The sequence below is a fragment of the Apodemus sylvaticus genome, chromosome 23 (genome assembly GCF_947179515.1).
Source record: "Apodemus sylvaticus chromosome 23, mApoSyl1.1, whole genome shotgun sequence".
In the NCBI taxonomy this organism is placed as follows: domain Eukaryota; kingdom Metazoa; phylum Chordata; class Mammalia; order Rodentia; family Muridae; genus Apodemus; species Apodemus sylvaticus.
Genome location: NC_067494.1, coordinates 35421877 through 35449293, shown reverse-complemented (window position 1 = coordinate 35449293; position 27417 = coordinate 35421877). Strand labels below are relative to the sequence as shown.

The window sequence follows — 27417 nt, the reverse complement described above, 5'->3', positions numbered from 1 at the left end:
ACTCCACTTGGGAAGAGGCCAGTGACTCACTTTGCAGGTCCGTGACTTCCCTCCAGGTGCCTTTCCTCTACACTGACCTAATTTGCATGTCCTTTTTGTTGACATAATATGTCTCCTGTCACCATGGAACAGTTTTCCAGTGTTTTATGAGTCACCCCCCACCCCCCACTCATCCTGAGAATGGTTTTGAGGACTCTATGCTATGACTTATCCATCATGGAGAAGGGCACAGGGTAGAGTAGTGCTGCAGCCTCAGTAACAGGAACCCAGTGATGGATCCTTCTACAGCTACCATGAGCCAATTTGGCCTCAGCCATCATCTCTACTAAAGCAGAGAAGGTGGAAGTCCTCAGAATGGGCTGTGGCATGATGGTGGTTTGGAGACACAACAGGATCCAGGCTGACTTGTATCTATGCAGACATGGTAATCACACACGATGATCTGATGTGGGAAATATTAAAAACTGACCTGCCAGCTCTCCAGCCCCACTGGGCCAAGGTTCCGCTCTAGTACTGGCTTTGGTTCGCCACAACAGTATGTGCTAGCAGCAGGGTCCTGCTCTACGTGACCCCAGCTCTCCGGCAGGACAGACCTGTCAACTCTCCAGTCCCCTCCGGCCCATCTCTCCAGCACAATGCCCACACACCCCATAGTCAACACCTAATTACCCTATAGAATCAAGACTCTTAAAGCTTAAAAGTTAACCAATTAGATTTATATATCAATAAAATCACAATTTACAAGACGCCAAGAAATGGTTTCAGAGCCAATTGATAATGATAAAGCTTTACCCCAATTAGTCTAACCTTTTGATAACACCACATTGGCCCCATTCTCCTTCCCTCTTCTCCTCTGACCTCTCTCTGTCTCCCCAACTCCTAGCTCCACCTCCCTTTTCCTGTCCAATCACAGGTCTCCAACTGCCCTACTGTGATTGGACAGGAAATTCCTGCAACAATGCTCTTGTTACTATAGTTCAATCTTTCTCAAATCCAGATAGAGCAGTTGGGGTTATTTGAGTCATCATTTCTAGTAGAGTAAGATGGTAGTCATGCTCATCTGTCAATATTTTGCATAGTGATATTAAAAAAGTCACATCTATAGGCTCATGTACTCAGGAAAAGTAATGCTAACGTCTTCCCCTTTCTCCTAAGCTTGATGCCTAACAAGGCGGCTCCCATGACAACCTATCTGTGCTCTGGTCGCAGTTACTCAATGGATGTAATCTTGGCCCGGGACTTGGTCTTACCGATTCAGACTCCTTGTTTATAAATACAAAAGAAAGATGAATGTAGCGCCCATACCAGCGTTCTGAGCAGATTTAGATGCACAACCACATCTTTTTCATTCTTCTATCTCCACTATACCCTGTTCTCTTCCTTATCAAAAATTCTAGCAGGTTTATGTGTATAAACATCTGAGTTGTGGATGCTAAGCCCTGGGTATCATGCATACACTTACTATGGCTACCTTGTGATATTTTCTTTATGCACCGACATTTTTTATTTTACATATAACTTTACTTTTTTTTTATTTGGTTTTTCGAGATAGGGTTTCTCTGTATAGCCCTGGCTGTCTTGGAACTCACTCTGTAGACCAGGCTGGCCTCGAACTCAGAAATCCAGCTGTCTCTGCCTCCCAGAGTGCTGGGATTACAGGCATGTGCCATCACTGCCCAGCTACATATAATTTAAAATGTGACAGTTCTTTACATTTTGGTGCAATGCAAATGATTGTTTCTGATATTTTTTTTTCTTCAAGTTCTTCTCCTATACTTTCCCCTCATAAAGAAATCTTTTTCCGGGGAAATAAATTTGTATGACATAACAAATTTGGCCATTCTATCATGAAAAACATTCCAAAGCAAAAGGTAGTTAAGAGATGGATATATATTGATACCTACAGACTAAAAGAAATTCAAATTATTCACACACACACAGCCCCATATACAAACTCATCACACACTCCCACACTGCCACTAGCACATACACCAGACTCATACACTTGTCTAAATAAAAACAAATCTTTATAAAAGAAGGGAGACATTTGAGCTCCTTGCGGTTCAAAGAAGAAGGCAGTGGTCCTTGTTACAAAGTGTCTCAGGTTACTGGGGCTAAACAAGGCAGACAGGTAGAAATGGAGAGAACCACACCCTGGCTCCCCTTCTTTAGTGAGTGCCCGCTCCTCAGCCACAGAGATCTAGTCATGTTCTCTGAGTTTCTAGAAATGTTAGCGGGCAGGCAATCCTTTTAGGCCCACGTCTTAGGACGTAGACCTTATTTGAGGAAACTTCTAGAAGGAACGGCGCAGAAGGAAAGCATCTCACTTTTGGTGCAGTGAAGGGGTCCAATTTTGAACACCTCAGACTAGGCATGTTCCACTAAATATGAACTGCTAAGACCAAAGGGAACTCCAATGAGTAAGGGGTCTAAATATTCTACAAAAAAAAGAGACAGCTTAACATAATTGTGAACACAGAAAGTGCGTGACACATTCTATTCAGTTCTTGAAAGGCAGTAGGCACAAAACCACAGTCTTCCGGCTAAGTCAGGCTCCAATCAATTATCCTCTTTGCTGTCTGCCTTTTGGCTTACAGCCCTAGAAACCATGTCTGCCCAAAGAAGTCATATTGTTGCCATATCTGTACATGTAACAATAGAGATGCTTCAGCTACAAGATTTCATATCTGAGTGTCTCCTGAAAAAATGAACTTGCTGTGGTCATTAAAGTAATAATGTGTTCTGTGGAAATAATACTTGATGCAAAATGGTATTTCTTTTTATTTCTGGGGTGATTTTTGATAAGTATATGTTTTATTAGTTTCACCCAAGACTTATCTTCATCCACTGAGTCATGTTCATGATAATATTTAAGGGAGCTCTCTCCTAGAAGGAAGGATCGAGAGGCGTTATCTGTGCAGACAGTTTTGTGACGAGCAAGGTGCCCAGTTGAGTTTGACTACAGCTAAGAAAGGAGAGAAGAGAGAGAAAGGAAGATGGGGAGAAGGCAATGGAGGGAAATGAAAAGAAAAAGAGGAAGAGGAGGAAGTGAGAGAACAGAAGAAAGAAGAGGGAAAGAAGAGAGGAGAGGAAGGTTGTCAATTGGGCTGGCTGGTCATAGAGGCTGGGGGAGGAACAGGTCAAGGGCAGAATGGTGTCAGCAAGGCCAAGCAGAGGCCAGTGAGCTGAAGACCTGTCCGGCAGCCACTGCCGATTATTCCAAAGGCCAGTTTCAGGTGCACCACGAAGCACTGTGCTCCATGGAAGCAGAGAGCTCTGTGTGTTTAGTGACAGAGTATGTGTTCATGCATATTATAATCTACACGTGATATCATCCATGTATGTTGTCAGACATGTATGTTATCATCTGTACATAATATCATCCATGCATGTCATCTGTTATTCATGCATGTTATCACCCATGCATACTATCAAACATGTATGTAATCACCTATACATGTTCCCACCTGTGCATATTGTCATGCATGCATGTTATCACCCACACACATTGTCACCTTTGCATGTTGTCAGCTGATTGCATTGCTATTGCCCATGTATGCTACCAGCTTTGCATGTTGTCATCCATGCACATATGATCCATGCAGTATCACAGCTTTGATACCGAAGGAAGTTCTTGCTTTCTTTTTTTGTATTTATTATTCTTTAATCTTTTTTTACAGTCCAGTTGTTATTCCCTTTCTAGTCTGTCCTCTGACTGTTCCTCATCCCACACCTCCTCCTCGGTCTGTGTCCAAGAGGATATCCCACCCCCTCCCTCACCAGACCTCCCACTCCCTGGGGCCTCAAGTCTCTCAAGGGTTAGGTGCATCTTCTCTCACTGAGGCCAGACCAGGCAGTCCTCTGTTGTATATGTGTCTGGGGCTCATATCAGCTGGTGTATGCTTCCTGGTTGGTGGCTCCGTGTCTGAGCAATAGATCTCAGGGTCCAGGTTAGTAGAGACTGCTGGTCTTCCTATGGAGTCACCCTCCTCCTCAGCTTCTTCCAGCCTTTCCATAATTCACCCTCAGGGGTCACAGCTTCTGTCCATTGGTTGATTGTAAGTTTCTGCAGCTCACTCTTCAGCTGCCTCTCAGAGGGCAGCCATGCTGGGCTTCTGTCTGCAAGCACACCACAGCATCAGTAACAGTGCCAGGCCCTGGGGCCTCCCCTTGGCTGGATCCCAATTTGGACCTATCACTGGTCCTCCATTCCCTCAGGCTCTTCTCCGTTTTTGTCCCTGCAGTTCCTTTAGACAGTGACAATTCTGGGTCAGAGTTTTTGACTGTGGGATGGTAATCCCATCCATCACTTGATGCCTTGTCTTTCTACTCAAGGTGGACTCTACAAGTTCCCTCTCCTCACTATCCCGAGCACCTCTCATCTCCCAGGTCTCTGGTACATTCCAGAGCCCCCCTCCTACCTCCTGAGGTTGCCCGTTTCCATTCTTTCTGCTGTCCCTGAGGGTTCAGTCCTGTTTCCCTCCAATACCTGATCATGTTCCCCTTTTCCACTCTCTGCCCTCTCTCCCACCTAGGTTCCTCCCTCCTCCTGCACCTCCACCCCCAATCATCGCTTTCTTCCCCTTCCCAAGTGGGATTGAGGCATCCTCACTTGGTCCCTTCAGCTTGTTAACCTTCTTGAGTTCTGTAGAGTGTGTTCTGGATATTCTGTACATTTTTTGGCTAATATACACTTATTAGTGAGTATATACCATGCATGTCCTTTTGGGTCTGAGTTATCTCACTCAGAATAATACTTTCTATTTCCATCCATTTGCCTGCAAAACTCATGATGTCCTCATTGTGGAAGTTCTTGCAATGTTTGCTAGTTTGTGGGAGTTTCCAGTTTTTCTAATGTATCCAGGTAAAACTTAATTTGTATTTTGTCACCAAAGTTATCATATATTTTAAATTTTTTCTACAAGTTGGTACTTTGAATGATGCCTGTATTCCATTTATAACAATGATAAATGGGTAATGCAATAATTTGCTTTATAGTGTCTTGGATTTTATTATAATGACATTTTTATTCTAAGTAATTTATCTATGTGTTTAGATGTAAGGTCAATATTAATTTTTGCTATGTTACTAAGAAACAGCATGAATGGTGGGATCTTCCAAGGAGTGACTGGACATGTAAACACTTTTATTTTTGAGCACACATTTCACAGCAGGAGGATAAAATGTGTTCAGCTCTTCACTTCATAAAGAAAGAGAAATATATTTAAAATTAGAACTACAGCACTCAGCTTCCATAATTCATGCAGCCAGTTAGAGAAATATAAATGCTTACTGTCGGCGGGCAGAGAAGAAAGTGGACCTCCGAAGAACACTGTGTGTTTCAGTATCTCTAACTAGAACACAGTTTTAAAAGAAAATCATTTGAAAAGGAAGCATTGGGCCTTTAGCAAAGTTCAGTAGGAATCAGAAAACCAAGTAGCTTAAATTGACAAAGAGGCTCTGGGGACCTCTCTATCTATGGTCATTACTTCTTCTATGGCTGACTCTCCCAAGGTCACCGATAAACTCGAGCCTACTTAGCATTTCAATAAACTCATTAGTGTTCCTGATAACATTAAAGACATTCAGGCATAAACTGGCCTTTCCTTTCTTTGCACAGAGGATTAGTGAGGGTTGGGGCTTATGGCTCCTGATTCAGGCTCCTCTGAGAGGAGGTGCGGTGGGGGTGCTAGACTGTAAATCACAGCACACTACACCACCTACTGCGGGAGGATCCTGGGTGTTCCTGTAACCTCAGGGAAATGGTCTCAGACTCTGAAGCTCCTTGAGTCCCATAAGGTACCTTGTTCATTGTGAAGTACATTACTTCCTTCGGTCAGGAGAAAGCCTGGGTGTTTTGTCAGCAGCTGCTTTAATCCCTGTTAGTTTGTAGTTTCCTCTCCTATCTGACACCATTTCAGCCTTTGTTACAAACTCCCTTTCTAGAAAGGAGCTGGTTTACAAATCAGAACCTGAACATTAAATATAATGAAGTTCTGATTTTTTTTTGTCTTGTGGAAAATACAGTTTTTTTCCATACAAAATATTCTGATTACCGTTTCCCCTGTTCCAACTCCTTCCAGATTCTCCACACTTCCCTACCCACTCAAATCCACACCTTTTCTTCCTTTCTCTTTTATTAGAATATAGACAAACATAATAATAATAATAGTAATAATAATAATAATAATAGAAGAAGAAGAAAAGAGAAAAGAAACAACAACAAAAACCAAGCAAACTAAACAAATAAATTAAAATAGGACAAAATAAACAGGAAAAAAAAGATCTACGGAAAAAGCACAAGAAACACATTCAGACACTAAGACACACAAATTTGCACACACAGAAAGCACATGAAAATAAAATGGCAAGTGATAGTAGATAAGCAGAAGATCTGTAAGAGGGAGGGAAGCCCAGATAAACCAATGCAAGAGACTCAAACACTACTTTGTGTTGGCCACCCCCAGTGAGACTCCATTGGACAAAACGAAATTTTCCCATGTGAGTGGTTATCAATTGCAGGTAACTTCTGGGTTATGGATGGGAGTTTGTGTCTATGTCCCTTCTCAGCTCTGGGACCTCATCTCTTCCAGAGCTGTGCGACTCCTTGCCTACTATCAAGGACTCTGTGAATGCACGTGTGTGTCAGTCCTGTTGTGTCTCAAAAGCCTTGTTTCATTGGTGTCTTCCACCCCTACTGCCTCTTAAGACCCTTCTGCCTCCTCTGCTGCAGAGTTCTCTGAGTCCTGAAGGGAGGGATATGACAGAAACATCCCATTTATTGATGAGTGTTCCAAGATTTCTTATGCTCTGCACACTGTCTAGTGGTGGGTCTCTGAATTTATCTCATCTACTATAGGAAGAAATGTCTCCGATGGTGGCAGAGTAGGACCGTGATGCATGTGTATAGCAGAATGACATTAGGATATATTTTATTTCGATGTTCTTTTAACAAGACATTGTTGGTTACTCCCATAACAATTCTGCCACTGCTGCACCAGTATTCCTGGCAGGCAGACCACCATTGTAGATCTCAGGGTTTATAGCTGGGTTGGTGTTAATCTCTTTCTTCTGGTAGTTTGTAGATTACTTTCCAGTACCCTGAACACTAGTCAATACTGGTGAAGGCACCAGCTCTACTCTCTACATTCAGCAATAGGATATAATGAGGTGTTTTAGATGTTCTCCTTTACACTGGTCTACTTTTCTTCTAGAAGCTTTCACCATGTAACTGATAATGGCATAAAAAATAATCAAGGGGTTTGTAGTATAGCTTAGTAGTAAAGCATATATCTAGCGTAAATTCGGTGTTGGTTCAACTCATAACAAAATAAGAAATAAATGGATGGATGGATGGATGGATGGACAGATGAATAGATGATGAGCTATAGAAATCCCCTCCCCCAGTGAGCGGCATTTTGTCTTACAGCGGAAGCCTCCCATGGTGGTGGATGACCTTTTTGAAGACATGAAAGACGGCATCAAGCTGCTGGCTCTACTGGAGGTCCTGTCTGGGCAGAAACTGGTAAGGATCTCTTCTGACCATAATACCTACTCAACAGTGTCCATCTGGAATCACTAAATTGTATATCTAAGGGATACAACCAACAGGAGAGAAACTTCTTCCTTAGTCATTATTAATAACCTGGAAACATTGGCCTATCTTTTCCATTAAGAAATGAATAGTGCATTAGCCTTCTTGTTCCTGTGGAAAAAAGCACATGACAGAAGTCTCATTGTGTAAGAGGGATGAAGTTATCAGTATCCCGACATGGTGAACAATGCATCTCTAAGGTTTCTGGAATGATCATCTGGATTATAAATTGGGAACCACCAACTATTCCATTTTAAGTGTTTTTCATCCTTTGCTTTCTACTGTGGTGATAAAACTCTTATCAAAACCACTTAGAGGAGGAAAGAGTTAATTGGATCTTCAAACTCTCAGGTCATAGTCCATCATAGGACTTTAGGGCAAGTCCTATGGAACTAACATCATAGGAAGTTAGGGCAAGAACTTAGGGCAGGAACCTGGAGGCGGGAACTAAGGCAGAGGGCATGGAGGGGTACTGCTTGCTTAGGGCATGGAGGGGTGCTGCTTATCAGCCTGCTTTCTACAGCCTGCTCAGCCTGCTTTGTTATACAACACACGCTCACTTACCCAGGGTTGGCATTGCCTACACTGAGCTGGGCCTTTCCACGTCAATCATAAATCAAGAAAATGTCCTACAGACCTGCGCACAGTCCAAACTGGTAGAGGCATTTTCTCAGTTGAGGCTCCCTCTTTCCAGATGACTCCATCTTAGTGTCAAATAGACAAAAATGAACCATAACTGTGCTTGTTTCCTATTCGGAGGAACTGTTGGTTTCTCCCTGTGTATTTATAGTATCCTGCTGGATATTAAGTTTGAAAGTACAATGGCACTTGCCGTGTTCTTGCTGGCAACCTTTATCAACAATGCCTTGGAATAAGAACAGACAACGTTGTCACATCCCATACAACCAACAGAATGCCAACAGCATTATCAGAAAGCAGCAATATATAATTTCATTACATTATTGAAACCAAAATGTTTCAAACTATATAATAAGTACAGTCTTTTCCATATCAGAGTAGAAGGGTAAGTAGCTTGTAGATATAAAGTATTTATAAATAAATATTTGCTGTAATTGGGGAAAAGAGTTCAAGAGACATAGGAAGTCTGGAGTTGATAGAGCTTCCCTTTCTTTTTTATGATCTTTCTTGATAAAATTGTGTATTTGTGAGCAAAAATAAATGTCAGTAAATGTAATTTCTTGGAAGTGGAGGATGGCACCGCAAGGCCTCCGTGCTTTGACCAGACTGACTTGTAACTCATGCTCAAGTGACCCTCAGGCTCAGAGTCTAGGAGTATTTGAGACAGTAACACTGTGAATTTGATCTATTTGGTAGATAAATATCCTGGTTTAGGCCCTACCCCCATAAGTTGGCAACTGCTCACACAGATAAAGCAGAGAACATCAAAGTTCTTGGGATCTACCACACTTCAGATGAAGGTCATCCTTTGTAGCGGTAAAGTCTGAGTTCTATATTTGAACTCTGAAGAATGGGCAGGAGCCATTACCTAGGCATTCAGCCCCACTCCGATCTCCTCCAAAAAAAGGGAGTCTAAATCTCCCTTGAAGCCTTCTCTCCTTTGGTTAGTGTGAAGTCTAGATGAAGGGCTCTGCTTTTGTTGGGGCTCCAGAGTTCATTCTAGAAAAATGCAAATGGAACAACCAATAAAAACAAGCAGAGTCCGAGGTTGGCAGCAGCCATAGAGACCTAACCTTGGGTTCTGTTTCCTCCAGGTTGAAAAAGCCTGCGTCTAGAACAAGCAGTGTTATGTGCCTTCCAGATGCCCAAGGCCTTGGGCTCCCTCAACTTATATCTTTGTAACCATTGCAACAGAAATTACTGAGTTTTTATTTATTTATTTTTCTGAACATAGTAAGTGGTAAGAGTTCATTGGGAAATACAAGCTGGTGAGAATTCTGTGCAAATCATTCTGGTTGTACAGATCAGGCAGCAGATTTTTTGAGACTGGTCTTCATCACCTCAGATCACCTTTGGTCTCTGCTTTTTGAGATGGGTGATATCTCTCTCCATGCATACTGTGACAATAGGGCTCTGGATTGCTGCCTCAGACTTGCTTGAGCGGAGCTGAACAGGTGATCTGGTCGTCTTAAATATGGGAGAATTCAGGTCACAAACAATCAAACAAAAAGTTCACCCAGATACCTCACTGCCAGAAGATCCTGCTATACCACTCCTGGGCATATACCCAAAAGATTCCCCAGCATGTAATAAGGATACATGTTCTACTATGTTCATAGCAGCCCTATTTATAATTGCCAGAAGTTGGAAAGAACCCAGGTATCCCTCAACAGAAGAGTGGATGCAAAAAATGTGGTATATATACACAATGGAATACTATTCAGCCATTAGAAACAATGAATTCATGAAATTCTTAGGCAAATGGATGGAGCTGGAGAACATCATACTAAGTGAGGTAACCCAGACTCAAAAGATGAATCATGGTATGCACTCACTAATAAGTGGATATTAACCTAGAAAACTGGAATACCCAAAACATAATCCACACATCAACTGAGGTACAAGAAGAATGGAGGAGTGGCCCCTTGTTCTGGAAAGACTCAGTGAAGCAGTATAGAACAAAACCAGAACAGGGAAGTGGGAAGGGTTGGGTGGGAAAACAGGGGGAGGGAAGGGGACTGATGGGACTTTCGGGGAGTGGGGGTCCAGAAAAGGGGAAATCATTTGAAATGTAAATAAATATATCAATAAATTTAAAAAAAAACCCACAAACAAACAAACAAAAAAAAAGTTCACCCAGAAATCGGGATTTTTATGTAGTGAATACAGGAGTCTGGGAACTGGTGCTCATTTCTGAAGTTTTAGAAAGTACATTTCTGGGACATCTAGGGTGGAGGGAGGAGTATCACAGAAGCATGCCAGTAAAGTCCTGGTAGGACCTACTTCCAGTTTCCCTGAGTAGAAAGTTCCAGTAGCACCCCTTTGGTTAGCTTTGTTCCTCCTTTGCAATCTTACTCCCAAAGCATTCTTCCTCTTTAGCTACCTGGGAATGCCTCTTCAATCAGCCCCCCCCCCCAAATGAGTGTCTATGTTATGCTGTGAGATGAACCCAACAGGTCACATGTGAACAGCCAAGTAGCTATATACATCAGCTATATAAACCAGACAAGTGCCAGCGTAAGAGAATATCATATTGAAAGCATACTCCCTTGATTTCCCGGATCCAAATTTACCTGCGGATTGAAGGCGCCTTTACATGAGTATTGGAAGAGTACACTTGCCTTTCTAAATGTCAGATATAACTTGGCCATTGTCTTTGATCAATTGTCTATGAGATTTTTTTCATGGGCAGTTAAATTCTGGGTTAAATTATTCTGGAAAAAAAAAGTAGTGTACTTTTGATAGAACATCCTTCTGTTTAAGTGCCGTATTCATTCATGTATAGTTAGAATTACAGGATCACAAAGGTTGCAAGCATTTTCATAGCTTCATTTGTCAGAGAGGGAAACTAGGATGTAAGGAGAACTTCTGATCTGACCTTTTCATTATGTATTGATATTATGCCCGTTAAGATTCTCATGCACCTAAAAACCGAAGTGACTTGGAGATTATAAATGTGTGATTTCGGTTTTGCACATGCCTGTGTGCTGCGGTCCAGCATCCTCATCCCATGGAGTTGGAGAATGTGGTGTAAAGGAAGGAGGGCTCTAGGAATTCTTGCAGAGCCTTTTCAAAGCAAGACTATTAACAAAGCATTGTCCTCAGGAGGATCAGCACAGCAGGGAATTCCGTAATTATCCCAGGGTGGAGGTAGCTCTGTGGGGAACACTGCCCAGAGCAGCTCAGTAGCAAAGCCAAGGCTTCTGGCTCTGATATGCATTCAGGAAATGTGGCCAAATGGTTTAGCTTTCTCCCTAAAGCTAGCATCCCAGGGTGAGGTCTCTGTAGTCTAGTCCCATTTAATAATCTGCTGTGGCTCCCTTGGCTTTCACGTTATTTAAGAACATTCTAAACATTTTAAAGTTTTCTTCTTGGATCCCCTGTTTGGTTGAGTAGCAATTGTGTGACCTTTACAGAATGCGACCATTTGCCATGTTTGGGGGGGTGGGGGTTGACAATAGCTACACCACATACACATTAAAATGACTGTGGAGAAGTCTTTTCTAATCTGTTTGGTTGATCCAGAAGCAAGCTTTTGGGATGACTCTTTAGCATTTTGCATTGGGGAAGTCTAATTATCCACTCTGATATGAACATGAACACTAGATACTTGGAGAGCTTGGGCACCAACAGCCCTTCAGGTTCGCTAAAGATAGCTGAATTCTGCCGCGTGTATTGCCTACTGGCAAGCTAACGTTTCTCAGATCTGTACTCTGAATATGACACTAACTTATGTCTCTAGAGAAACATGGCTGAGTGAAATGCTCCTAAAGAGGTTACAGCTAGTAATGAGAAGAGCTACTCGTTAGGGTTGGTTGTTGTATGAAAATCAGATGCAAATATGAGCCAGGATAATACAACAGATGCTTTTCTCTTCTTCACGGATCCAGTGTACATCTGAAGAAGAAATGCAGAACAGAGGTATTTGTTGACTAGACATCAGATTCTACAAGGTTACTCTGTTTGTAGATGTACTTAGAATGTGTGTTGTTGGTATGGGGGTATTCATAGTGATAAATTTAATAGAGTTGAGAATAGAAAGACTATACTGGAATTTTACAATACAATTTAGATGTCCATATCAGATATGGGAGAACACAGGGATTATTCAATAAATAGAATGGAGAAACACTTAAATTAAAAAAAAATGAAAATTATTCTTTAGAGCCTAAACATATACACAATTCATATCTGTGTACTTTTTGAATCTAATGGCACAGGCTCTTACCATACTCAGAGGAGATCAGTGAATATCTTTTAGATAATAGAGTTTAAAAAATAATACATTACTGAAAGTTCTGGGTGTGATTTTTTTCATTTAATGTGATTAAGAACAAAGAAAAATAAAGCAACATAAGAAATTGCCCACTTGCCTAAGGCAGGCACGGTTTACAGCATGAGAAGTTTAAAAGAGGACTATAGTAAGGATATATAAAGTACATTTACTAATCAATAAAATAGCAATGATCCAAAGGAAAACTTGGACAGGAAATGTGGAAAGGAATTTGACAAAAGAAATCCACAGGTCAGAGGAAGACGTGTTTACACCAGTGCTGATCAGGGCTATTCAGATGAGCATTTGAGTGCATACAGTACATAAGCTGAATTGAAAATCTGGGGGAAAAAATCTGTCAAATCAAATGCTGAAAGGGGTTTATACCAATTATCTTTGCAATGCTTGCAAAAGAAAACATAGCATAGCCCACTGGGAAAGTGTGTCATTAAACATTGAAAGTTTTACTGCTCCTGACTCAGAAATTCTTAGGGGAAGTAAGCCCAAGAGAAACTGTACTTGTACAAAAGCTAAGAAGTAATACCCTGGAAAGAATCCAGCTCCTATCAGGAGAGTGTAGACATGTCCATACACATGCTTCTGAATATGAATGAGGATCCTTTGAGGAAACAGGGAAATGAATACTCATCAATGAAATGGTGTATAGGAAAGACTCAAGGGGTGATTACAGAGCTACCCTTTAAATAAAGACAATAGCTCAACAACATTTAATGTTTTTCTTTTTCTTAAGATATGGTCTTACCATGAACCAAGCTGGCCGTGAGTTCATGGTAAGCCTCCTGTATTAGTCAACTATGGACTAGGATGACAAACATGAGCTGTTATGCCTGCCTTAAAATAAGTACTTTTAGGACTGCATATAAATGAATTGAATCTATCAAGAAAGGCAAGTGCTGGGCTGGATTTAAAATGCTTGCCAAGGGTGTAGGAAGACAGGAAGAAAGAATGCATCTGGGTGAGATGAAAGAACATGATGTTGGTACTTAGGAGTCTTGACTATCTTAAGTGATGGATTCACAAAGCTTTTGCCAAAGTTGAACATAGTTAATTATATAAACTAGCTAAGCTAAACCAGTGTTCTATGCATGGAGCAGTAACGAGACAGTCATACATTGATATAAATGAGTTCCTAGGAAAGGGCAATAACAACCATATAAAATATCTCCTATTAAATATTATTTTAAAATTATAATCTAAAATTATCACCCAGTAGAAACATAAAGCTTGTTTTTGAAATTAGAGCTCTAGGTTCACATGGAAGAGGGCCGCTGTATCAAATGAGAACCTTGAGAAAAATGACCTCATCTCATTAATGCTGCTTGTGTAAACAAAACCATCTACTTCGTTGAAATTCCTTTGGTTTTTTATGCTAAGTGTGATAGACCATGAACACAATGAATTTCATTATGTAAACATAGTGTTGAACAGACACATACAAAAAAGAAAGAAAAAAAGAAAAAGAAAGAAAGAAAGGAAGGAAGGAAGGAAGGAAGGAAGAAATGGAAGAAAAAAAGAAATGAAAAGAAACAAGAAGAAAAAAGCATTCTCCCAAATCTAAGTTTTACTCTTGGTTCATTTGCCCCAAATTTTTGGTCATTCAAATCAAGAAAAGTCACTAATAATGGTCAACACCCTTGCATGTCATCATAGCTAAAGAAAAGGATGTGACTGACCAAAAGTACTCTCCATAGGAATACGTCTTGCCATGAAAGAGTGACTGTAGACAGCATGAGAATTTGTTGAACTTTAACTCTTGGAAGTCAGCCAGGGAAACACACTCAGGAAAATAATCTGCTGAGCTTGATCTTCTATTGAGAACCATGTCTTGCAAGTACTGCTGGGATGACCCACCTTTACATACTTGCTTACCTCCCTGAGGTGGAGTCATGGTGGTTGCTCTTCAAGTCTCTTCAATATATGTGTTAACACATCTGAGTGGAATTTGAAGCCTCTTAGTGATCATGCTTGGGTTTCTTTTCCCAGCCTTGTGAACAAGGACACCGGATGAAGCGCATTCATGCTGTGGCTAACATTGGCACTGCACTCAAGTTCCTTGAAGGAAGGAAGGTAAGAAATGAAATGGAAACACTGGAGAGAAAGCTTGGGTCTACTGGTTTTCACACTGTTGTCTGTGGGGCCATAATTGCATGCTATCTGTACCACATAGACATGTAGCAGTGGAGTAAAAATAATTTAGATTTACAGAAATGTTGCAAAAAGGAGACCACAGTTCACTTCAGACTCAACTCCCTCCAGGTTAAGAACATATGAAATGAGCCTGGTAGTGGTGGCACATCCCTTTAATCCCAGCAATCAGGAGGCAGAGATAGGCAGTTCTCTGAGTTCAAGGCCAGCCTTATCTACAGAGTAAGTTCCAGAAGCCAGGGCTATACAGAGAAACCCTGTCTCAAAAACACCATAACAAACATAAAGAACATATGCAATGATGGAACTATTATCAAAATAAGAAAACTGATGCTAGTGCAACATCATTAATGAAAGTATAGACTGTGGTCTATGTACCATTGTCCCAGGAGTCAAACCAACACCACACCTTGCATCTCATTGTCTCCCTTTCTACAGCAAGTCCCCATACTCTCGATTCTTTCATGACCTTTAACACTTTTAATACTGCTAGTTCATCAGCTTTAGGAACTCTAAGTTTGGGGTTTATGTGTTGTGTTCTTCTGATTAGATTGTAGTTACACATTGTTGGAAAGAATTCCAGAGAAGCAATGTTACATTCTTCCAAGTAGATTTTGTGGATGGATCTAGGCTTCTGTTTTAATTCTCATGGTATGGACATCTATTACTCGATAAGTTAGTCTCCTAGGCTGTTTTCCATGCTTATCACAAAATACTTATTACCAGATGACGTATAAAGGCTAAAACATCACTTTCTCATGGTTCTAGAAGCTGGTGCATTCAAGAGCCTGATGTGAGCATCCACCTGGCTGTATCACAATGCATTGTTGAACATTGCATAGTGAGACAAAGTAACTCTGTGTCAGCCCAGGTGTATTCTTCCTGCCCTGGGAAGCCCCATGCTAACACCCCAATCTGACTCTAGTAACCTACCTGAGACAGACTCAACAAATACTATTGACATGAATTTACAGATTATATTTTCACGTGAAAAGCCAGTGACACATTGAAATCATAGTAGGTTGTGTCTGAATGTTTTCATATGAGGTGGGTCACACCTGAATGGTTTCATATGAGGCAGGTTGCATCTAAGTATTTTCATATGATAATGTTGCTACTTTCCCACTTAGAGTTGAGAAATAATTTTAGGGGAATAATTGAGACCATACTATTAGTTCTCAAAATTTAACAACCACTGCCTTCAAATGTTGTCCCACTTGCCCACTGGTGACTTTATGTTCATCTCATTGCATATATTCACTGAAAGCATTCTAAAAAAAAAGAGTTACTTATTAACCACTTATTTCTTTTGGTATTAATGCTATATATTTGTTTTATTTTCTGGTCATAGTTGATTATGGTTCTTTGCTGTGTGGTTTTGTTACTTTAGCTTTGGCTGTTGGGTGTCCTTCAGCTGGTATCTCAATCCTGTAGACCAGGACTCATCTCTTTTGCATCACATTTGCTCTGGCTTATCTCATATTTTCCACAGGTCTGAAACTTACCCCTTCTCCAAGGAGGTTTCTTTATTTTCAGTTGTGAATGGTATTTATGAGCCAGATCTGTGTGCTGGATATGTGTGTAGTTACTGGGATGCCAAAAGAGCAGCTAGGCTCTTTTAGAAAAAAGATCTAGAAAAATATGTGATTTTTTTTCTAATCCATGTGTGGACACCTATCTAAACTTCTCCCTCCCTTTTTCCCTTTCTCACTCACTCCCCTACTACGCTCGTGTGTGCGCGCATGCACACATGCACACACACACACACACACATACACACACAGACTTTTCTTACATATGCATGTGTCTGTGTGTCTTTGTGTGTGTCTGTTTGTCTGTATGTTTATAAAATACTAATTTGCACTGATACTTCTGATTCCAAGGCAACATCAAACTGTTTCCTCTGGCCTTTTAGGCTCATATGTTTTAGTTTTATCTGATAGTGAGAAACCTAGATTTCATATGCAAAGTAGTTTCAGAATTGCTAATGCATGCACCAGTAAGAACTATATTGAGCAACTAGAGAGAGGTATCTCTGCACACATCTTCCTGTGTTTAATATTACAGTTGGTATCTATCAAAAAAATATTTTCTTCGTGGTCTAGGTTAACTTTATTCTTACCTATCTGCTGAAGTATATTTAACATTCTCTACATAAAAGACTCATGCTCACTTGTTACTGTTTATATTCTATTCTGGTGCACACACACACACACACACACACACACACACACACACACACACACGCATGTGCACATACACATATACACGTTTCCTTTAGTTCCTGGCTTATTAGGAAATTAGCCATCATCATGGCTCTTAGAATAAAAGCTTACCCATACTATATGTTTGCTCTCCACCTCCACCACTCTTCCATGTCCATTTTCCATATTCCCAACCTTCAGGTAACATGTCTCTAGTTTCTGACTTCCTTTCTGTATCTCTTTTCACAAGCAAGGTGTGTTTTTGTGCACCTCCTTTTTTTATGTGCATGAAGTTAGAATACTGTACATAGCATTTTGCTTTTCTATTTAGAGGTGTATTTCAGAAATCACCCTAAATCAATTTATATAGATTTCCTTGTTCATTTCTTACAGTTGCACAGTATTCCTCTGCCCAGGCAAGGCATAGTTTATAAATTATTTTCAGTTTTGATTAATTTTCAATTAGCAATAATAATGTGGTTTATAACAGTGAGTAAAAATGCCTGCACAGCACTGAAGGTATATATCCTGGTAGCTCCCTAGATGTGGCTACTAGGTTAGAAGGTACGTATGCATGCATTAGATATTGACAAATTTCCCTCCCAACAGGCTGTATCTCTCAGATTTAGCCCTATCTTGTTTGTGGAAGCAGAGAATGTCGACATGGAGCAATATCCCACCAGCTTTATAAATGCATATCCACAAGCTTCCAGAAGTCAGAATGTTTGAATCATTTTCTCCCCAATCTATATTCTCTGAATAAATTCAATGCTCCAAAAATGTATAATTGAATATTTTCTTGAACTTGCAAACCTGAAGCAAAATTAGCTTGTGTTCTTTAAACAGTTTACATTTTGGTGAGTTTGTGATACAATGGATCTTATGAATTTGATGCCCTGGAATACCCCAGGCACAGGGATATGCACACAGAGAACTATAACTTCCATTTGTGCATCATTTAGACCATGCTCAGAGCTCTCATCTCTGTCAGTGTAATTCTGTTCTTGCTCACCCTCAGTGGGTTTTCCACAGACAGGAGAATGGGCATGATACTAAAAGCTTTTAGGCTATTTCATGTCCTATTTAGCTGTCTGGCAGTAGTGGTATATTTCATTCTGAGGAATAGTGAATTATCATTGTAAGAACAAAGTTCTTCTTGCTAATAATATCTGAATGAAAACCTTAATGACACACTATAAAAGGTATCATTTACAAAGAGAAGGCTTCCTTTGCGGTGCCTTATTTCATAAACTAACCCTATATCGCTTTAAAACAATACAGGAATCATGTATTAAGTATTTAATTGATTTAGCATAGAAAGTAATGCAATTCAGTTTCTGTTAAACTTTTACTGAAGGAAATTATTTATAAACTTCTGAATTTTGTTAATGATACATTCTTTGAGAACCTGGCTGAGAGTTACTAAGCCAGGAATCTGAGATGCTGTGGATACCCTTTTCCTATCTTTGCTAGGGATTGTGGGAAGAGTAATGATCAACACCCTTTGCATGCTGAGTGACTGACAGAGACTCGCCCTTTAAGATTGAAGCATTCTTTAGGAAATAACTTTTAGTAGTTAGGAAAGCTTCCAGGAGACAATTGGAAATGATTATGGATAGACAACTCTATTCTCCGGAAGATCTTTATTTTCACCCCAGGGAGTTAATGATCTCTGTCCTATGGCTACCTGACTTTCCTCTGTTCTACCTTAAATCCCAGCCCCTGGCCATGCATGGGCTAACTGGTCTACCCTTTGTTCCCACTGACAACTAAACACTGTTGCACTAACTGGTCTACCCTTTGTTCCCACTGACAACTAAACACTGTTGTTTTTTTTCTGTGTGCACATTATCTTCTCTTTTTGTTTTCCATGTCAGTCCATGTACAGAGGATCACCGGTTAGTACACATTTTAGAGTTTTCAACTGCTGACTTTTCTAGGTAAAGGAGAATCTAAACTTCTATGCCATTTGGTAAAAAAGTATCAAAGTAAATGTATCTTTTAATGATCCCTACCACAATTTCTTTTGCTTTAGTCAACTTCTAAATATATAAAGAATAAGTGCTTTTTTTCTGTTTGACGTTTTTGTTGGCAATTTCCTGCATGGTGCTATGTTGTTGTGTTTTCTAACTTTAAATGAAATAAAAATGTGAGGTCTATCTTATATTTGTTTTCAGTTTATAAGTTTAACAGATGCTCCTGAAATTTTCATAAACCCCTGTGCCCGTTTGTCTCTATGGTGTGCCTTTTTATTTTCGTGTGCCAGTACATAGGCATGACCAAATGCTACTGTTATCTAATAACATCTTAATTATTGCACTGCTAAATGAGTCACAATATTCTGGTAAATTATGAGCACAGCATTTCTTTTTAAACAGATTAAATTGGTCAACATTAATGCTACTGATATTGCTGATGGCCGTCCGTCAATCGTTCTTGGGCTGATGTGGACCATTATCCTGTATTTCCAGGTATTGTATTATATTTGGTATTTTGCCTGATACAACATCAAAGAGGGAGAGGGTGGTAGATGTTCATAATGCCCTCTTTTCCACACCCTTTGATTGAACCTTGACCCAGCAGCAGTGTGATTCCCCCCACATTCATATTTTAAGAGAAAAATTTCTGTTTGTCCCACTCAAGTGAGTCATGTGCGAACCTTGTACCCTTAGAAAAGCAAAGACAGCCAAAAGTAGACACGCCATAGTGGAGATATGAGAGGCATACAAGGAGCTCAGGAAAATGTTTTATATTTACCTGGATAAGGGACAGTTCTAAGTTCTATTAAACATGTCTGGGAAAAAATTAACCTTAGTCTTTAGAGTAAATAATCACTAGGTTTTACTTTATTAATCACACCAATCTCTTTTTCATCGGTATAATAAAACAACTGAGACTCTGTTTATAAAGCATGTGGCAGCTTTGGGAAGAGCTCCTTGGTTTCATCACACTGTGGCCGGTGGCATCATAGCAGGGCCATGAACAGGAAAGAGAAGTGACATGATGAGAGAAGCCATAGGGACAAGACAGGCACAAGGCTTGCACTTCCAAGAACTAATCCTAAGACTCATTAGCTCCTTCCCAATGCGGCTCCCACAGTGGTTTCTTCAAGGATCTACCTTTGAATACATTGGTACCCCTCAATATCACCACACAGGGGACAAATATCCTAGCCTTAAGGAAACAGCTCAAACTATAGCATCAACTTACCCACTCAGCTAGTCAATATTTATAGAAATACACATTGACTAATTATAGAAAAATAAGTATTTTGCATAGAGAAGTGTGTAAGATATACCTAGCAAGGCAATAGGAGGGATAAGAAAGACTAGAAGGGTTGGAGAGATGGCCCAGTGGTTAAGAGTACTGACTATTCCTCTAGAGGACCAGGGTTTAGTTCTTAGATCCCACATGGCTATTCATAACCCTCTACAACTCCAATTTCAGGAGAGCTAATGGCCTTCCCCAGACACATATGGTGCATACACATACATGCAGACAAAACACTCATACACCCAAAACAAAGTAAATAAACCTTAAAAAAGTATTTTTGAAAGGAAAGGCTAAGATACCAACCACAGCCTATAAAAACTAATATATATTTTTTTCTGGGGCATATAGGATGGTAAGATTAATCATTCTCCATTGGGATGTAAGCTCAGAGGAAAGAGGAGCAAAGGTCACTTGAACTGTTTTCTGCTTGCACCCAAACACAGATAGAAGAGCTGACCAGCAACCTCCCACAGCTGCAGTCTCTGTCCAGCAGTGCCTCCTCTGTGGACAGCATGGTGAGCACGGAGACTGCCAGCCCACCCAGCAAACGTAAGGCAGCCACCAAGATCCAGGGAAATGCCAAGAAGACCCTGTTAAAGTGGGTGCAGCACACAGCAGGCAAGTAAGTGCCAACAGTTTGCTTAACCTGAAACCCAGTAATGGTCTGGGTGCCAGTTTAAAACTCTCATCGCTTCCTGTGGTTGTGAAATCGCAAGAGACATTGCTATGAGCATACTTGCTTCAAGCATGGCTTCACTCTCCTCTGGTTAAACTAGAAACACACGCGTGTTGTCCAGATGGCTCAACCAGTAAAATCTCTTGGTAGGAAGCCTGATGACGTGAGTTAGATTCCAGGAGAATGGAAAGGAGAAAAACACTTCAAATTGTCTTTGGTCCTCCACATGCATACCAGGGTGCACGCCGAGGGTAGTAAAAACCGGATACAAGCATTAAAAAACCACACTGGAAAACACCCCAGGAAAACACTGTAATCAAATTCTTTCTTCATTTATGTGATTAAGCCTGATTCATAAGATTGATTTATCAATTTGATTTGATTCATAGCATGAAGGCTAATTCTAATTAGGCCATTGTTTTGAATTTCCCTTCTCATTTAAAAGATTGCAAAAGGTTCATATGTGGTTACCCCTTCATTAAATCATTGTGTTCTAGTTAATGGCAATGTACGCTTAGAGTCAGATCCTGGGGGAAAATTTTTTTATTTCCTGAAACTTCCTAGACCCCCCCTCCCCATTTTGCTACTTTGGTGTTTATCTGGAAAATGAAATTCTCTATCAACTCTAGCATTATTATATGCAACCTAAATTTATATAGGTCCACATTTTTATTAGCATTGATATAAACTAAGCAATCTTAGTATCTTCTTTTCGCGGACTTCATGAGGTTTGATGGTCATGACTGTTCTGTGGTCTGCCAATATTGTTGATAAATTTATTCACATGAAAGTGGTATTTTCATTTCTTCTTCCTCAATGACATGGAAAACTAATTCATTTTTCTCCCAGGTTTGCTTGCATAAAGGCCAATCTGAATCTAATTATCTACTTTTGGAACATAGTTATAAACAAGACCTTATTCTGAAATATTGACGCACTAAATATAGGGAGCTCAATTTCTTTTTAAATGTTCAAAGCACAAAATTCAGCAGGGAAAACCTGAACACAAAGGATGTAATTAATATTAGCAATGTATGTGGGTTTGATTAGCTTTTAAAGCGTGTTGGTGGTTTTCTAATTCGGGAGGCTGTGACTCAAGATGTCGTCAGAAATATTTCCAAAAGCAAAGTCTTGCTTCTTTTTACAGTCTATAGTAGAATTTAAATCTGGAAGCCCTCCCACATGGCTTATGCATTACTTAATTGGAACCATATTGGGCTCCCCTGCATCATTTGCAGTCTTACTGGACAGGGAGCAGACACAGCCTAGGTAGGCTGGTGGTCTCCTGCTTGTATTCACCATGATCTGCTTCTATAATGGATGCTGGCATGAATACGGATGTTGTGGCACCTCAAGGTTATGTCTACAACTTGTATACTGATATCAATGAAAATTTTCTTTTCCTTGCCTTGTCTTTAAATATATATAAATATATATACATATATATGTGTATATATGCATATACATATATACATATACACATATACACATATGCACATACATATACATATACACATATACATTTGAAATTATGGCCCTGAGATGTCTCTACTTATTAATTCATTACTAAGGTTTATCTCATAATATCTGCATGAACGGTGTAGAGATCGAAAGTGACTCTTCTATGCTGTGAAAATTCATTGAGGATATGTGATATTAATGTACTGCCCAACTGCCAATAGTTTTTAATAATTCCCTTTTATGCTATCCTATCCCAGCATGTGTTTCTAAACTTCTTACCAGACATAGACTGATGACTCCAGATTATTTCATCTCCTTTTTCAGCATATGAATGACAATGTCCCTAAAATCATCTAGTCAGTGATTGCTGGTCTGATTGCGAACTCTGTCAACACACATTTGTCATTTACTTTTGTGTACTTTAAAAGTACACAAAAGTAAATGACAGATGTCTTCTAGAATGAGAGGTAACTAAGCCCTTTAAGTTTTTAACAAATATTATCAAGTTTCACAAATATTATCACAAATAAAAGCATTCAGTCATAGCACTGGTGTGTTACTGCCAACTAAGAACTGTTATATTTTGGTGCAGAAACTAATAATATAATCAAACAAAAGAAGATGTGTGCATCCAGATTAACACAAAGAATTTCCAAGTAAATGTATAGTATAGGCAAAAAAATAAAATAAAAATATAAAAGCCTATGAACTGGACACACTTGTCACTTCTTTGACTGTGCATCTAAATTTCTGTATAAGATTCATAAATGATAAAGTTGAGGTGAATCCAAAATTATTTTAGAGACAAGAACTTAGTTTTGTCTGATGAAAAATGATGTATATGCCTTTTTATGCACACATGCATTTTCCATATGTTTTTCAATGAACAGAAGAAAATACACTGATATTTTTCTTTTTTTTTTTTAGCTTGATGTTTTTCTATTGCTCATTTCTGACCATTTGTACAGTGTGAAGACAACCTGGTGACGTGGGTCTCTGTCTTTCCTTGACTTCTGTTTTTTTTTTTAAATTGGATATTTTATTTGTTTACATTTCAAATGTTATCCTCTTTTCCCCTTTCCCCTCTGTAAGCCCCCTCTCCGATCCCCCTTCGCCCTGCTTCTATGAGGGTGCTCCCCCACCCACCCACCCACTCCTGCCTCACTGTCATAGCGTTCCTCTACACTGGGGCATCAAGCCTTCACCGGATCAAGGGCTTCCCCTCCCATTGATGCCAGATAAGTCCCCTTCAGCTCTTTCATTCCTTCCCCTAACTTCGCCATTGGGGTCCAATTACTCTAAGATAGTAAATACTTAAGGAAACCATACATGTATCATTAGAATAATGTAAGCTCAAGAAAGTTAGAAGAAGTTAATTACATAGTGAATATTCATCCGCTTGCTTACATATTCTGTTATACATTTATTCTGTTAAAGACTAATTTGCAGTCGCCTAATGAGACAAATACTTCACATGTAGATATATGAGCAAAGTGTAAAGAAAAAGATGGAGAGGTAATATTCAAAGCAACAGAAAACAGGGATGGAGTGTGGAGGATATAAGATGTCCACTGGAAAAAAAATTACATATATACTGGGAACATAAAAACTCTTAATTAGTTAAGAGACTATTCAAATCTGCCTTAGCAGCTAGTCTACCATATTTATTTTATAGCAAACAGTTGTTCAAGTTGCTACTTTTAGGACTTACAATTTTTTAAAGATTTATTTATTTATTATGTATGCGTACACTGTTGTCTTCAGACACACCAGAAGAGGGCATCAGATCCCGTTACAGATGGTTGTGAGCTACCATGTGGTTGCTGGGATTTGAACTCAGGACCTCTGGAAGAGCAGTCAGTGCTCTTAACCTCTGAGCCATCTCTCCAGCTCCTAGTATTTATGTTTTTACACTGTACACTGATGCAATATGTTTGAGACCAAGTTTGTATTTTTCTGGTTATGATTGGAAGGCACTTACCACCTTTATCAAGTTACTCATGAGTGTTTCAGAGTATATATTTCACGGAAACCCCAAGAACCTGCTAAAAACTAAGTGATGTTTCTGTTTCCTTAGAAACATCTATAGAGTTAACAGGACAATTTTTTTAAAAATTCAAATTTATTAATTGATTGATGATTGTGTGTGTGTGTGTGTGTGTGTGTGTGTGTTTGAGGCAGAGAGGAGTTGGTTATGGCACTACACGCATGTGGAAACCCGAGAACAACTCTTGGGATGTGGTTCTTTCTCTCCCTTGTGGGCTCAAGCTCAGCTTGGTGGCCTGGATTTCAGAGCAAGAGCTTCTACCAGCTTAGCAGTTTCACTGGACTGTTGAGACCATGTTTTTCAGAAAAGAAACTATGGAAGATTGTATTTGCCAAGTGTGATCTAAGCACTGGTGTCTGTAGCTTTTACCCTGAGCCACAGGTTCTATCCATGCTCAGTATCCCCTCAGATGTTCTCTTTCTGAACTCTTGTTATACTTGGTAAGTTAACACACAGGATGAGGGTCTCACTGCAAGCTTGTGCAGCTTCTATTTTCAATAAGAAAATGTTATCATGAGCTTGAACGACTGCATCAGTTAGAACTGGTTTCATGTGGATCAAATTTACCGCCAAAGAGAAAAGATTCACCACTAGGACATTTCTCTCAAGAAAATTAAAAAAAAGAGTCTGCCAACCATTTGATTAGTAGAAAAAGAAGTGCTATAATAAAGTCTATGTAACTGCCTTGCGTTGATTTGCATATACAACCGCATCAATTTGTATATGTGCTGTATTTATTTGTATATGTGTTGCATTGATTTGAATGTGTGCTACATTAATTTGCATATGTGACTGCACTGATTTGTCTTTACAGTTTATAATGTACTTGACATGACTCAGACACATCATCATCATCACAATCTGTTAAAACCTGTGCTCACAGGACAAAGTGAGACTCTATTTTACATCTTAATATTTTTTCCCTTCTAGAAATTTTTTCACACATTTTAATTTAATTCTATTTGCATTATAAGATCAAGCACAAAATATGTTTTAAATGTCTATAATAATAATGGAAAAATATTGTTGAGAAAATACTGCATGGTAATATTCACCTCCAATCCAGTCTTTCAGAAGTGTGAGACAAAAGAATTGGCAGGTCCAAACTGGACTACTTAGTAAGACTCTCTCAAGAAAAATTAAGAAAAGAAGAAAGGAAAAGAGGGAAGGAAAAAATATATCATTAAAATTTGTTCATTTTAATAACCTATAAAAAGTTTGATTGACTTTGACAAGGTACAACTCTGGTTAAAATGACTGGGTTTTGTCTGAAATCATAAAGTGCTGGGCTGGTGTTACCAGTTCATACCATGATGTTGTTTTCTGTGTTTAATCACATTAAGGCAGATGGGAATCGAAGTCAAAGACTTTGGGAAGAGTTGGAGAACTGGGCTGGCCTTTCATTCAGTCATCCACGCTATCCGGCCTGAGCTGGTGGACCTGGAGAAGGTGAAGAGTAGATCTAACAGAGAAAACCTAGAGGATGCCTTCACGATCGCTGAAACACAACTGGGCATCCCCAGACTGCTTGATCCTGAAGGTACACAGAACAATCCTCAACTGGCATCTGTAGGCTGTAGCATCTTTGCATGTACCTGACCCACACATTTCATGACTTTTGAGATCCCATTAAGAAACAGGGCCCTGAAGAGTACACAATGGAACAATAAGGTTACGAGGTCTATTTATCACCCTACCAGAAAATAGACTATGATGTCAGTACTTCAAACACCTCTTTGCCATTGGCATATTAGCCTTATGAACAGAACTTAAAATATCCTGTTGGCTCTAAATTCATATTTCTTAAATACCTAAAGATTAGGCAGTTCTGGGGCCTCATCAAAGTTTCTTTGAGTAGTAGAAGGTGGTTAATCCATAAGCATACCTGGTCAAAGTGCCAATAATCAAATCAATAAAGTCTGCCTCACAACCACCACACAAATGGGGCATCTGTATGCTTCCCACATGACCAGGGGTAAGAAGAACATGCAGAAGAAATGGCAGAAAGCTAGTAAGAGTCAGTCAGTTGTTGGGGAGAATAGGTGTGAACAGTGTCTTTTAGAATAACAGGACCACAGTACCCATGAACTCACAATAGTTGTGCTTAGGTTGTCTGTACAAGATCAGCTCAGTCACCAGTGTCGCGTTGAGGGATGGAGTTCATGTGTTCCTTGTGAAGGGATATGGAGTTTGAGGGTTGGGAGGTGTGAGTGGTTCTGGAAGGAATTGGTGTTTGAAAATGAAATTGTATGAAATTCAATGGGGTTTGTATGAAATTCTCAAATATTATTTTTTTAAATGATACTCTGCTGAAAAGTTTTCATGGTAGATGTGTGAGGGAGGAGATCTATGACAGGTTAAAAGAATTACCTATAGACCTCCAAAGTCTCGAATAAATAGAAGTTCAGAAAAAAAAAAAGGACCAGAAAAGAAGGGGTAGCACTTAGAAGTATTGACCAGCAAAGTACACAAGGGGGACTCCTCATCATCATTCTGGTTGTTTGGCACATGATTGGAAAGGTTGGCCATTCAAAGACATTTTAGAAATAGACTTGGTTCTCTGAAGGCTCCAAAGACAATTCTGATGTGTTCAATAAGTGTTAATAAATGAGTAAGTTGTTTATTACGGTAAATTAAAAACGTTTAAGTAGGTTATCCAACTGCTATAGAACATTTCTTATTTGGCTGGGCAATTATGGACTTTCTACTAATTAAGGTATAAATGTAAACAGTGACTACAAATTTGTTACAAATGCGATTTCAGAATTGAGCTCGTACCTCTATAACACAGAACATTTTATTTTATTTCCAAGAAGAGCTCACAGAGACCTGTATGGGCTCCCTCTGAGATGAGAGGCCAGGAAAATCTTTGGTTGAGTGAAAGGTAGATTAAAATAGAATAATGCCCATGATAGTAGTTTGTGCGCGAGTGCACACACACACACACACACACACACAATGGAATATTAGGTATCAATAAATTACACATTACAAGTTAACATAGAATCATCAAAATGTATTAAATCACAGCAGATGTCATACATTAAATATAGATTTTCTCTGGCTTCACATTTCTTGAAGTAA

The 27417-nt window shown here is 39.6% G+C and overlaps 1 protein-coding gene across 1 annotated transcript in view; it reads left to right on the top strand.

Moving 5' to 3' along the window:
* Syne1 (spectrin repeat containing nuclear envelope protein 1) overlaps positions 1 to 27417 on the top strand; it is a 505489-nt gene that overhangs the window by 99127 nt on the left and 378945 nt on the right. Inside the window, 5 exon segments of the mRNA XM_052169815.1 lie at positions 7430 to 7525; positions 14511 to 14594; positions 19255 to 19347; positions 20593 to 20771; positions 25677 to 25873. Coding sequence (XP_052025775.1) covers positions 7430 to 7525; positions 14511 to 14594; positions 19255 to 19347; positions 20593 to 20771; positions 25677 to 25873 — 649 coding nt within the window.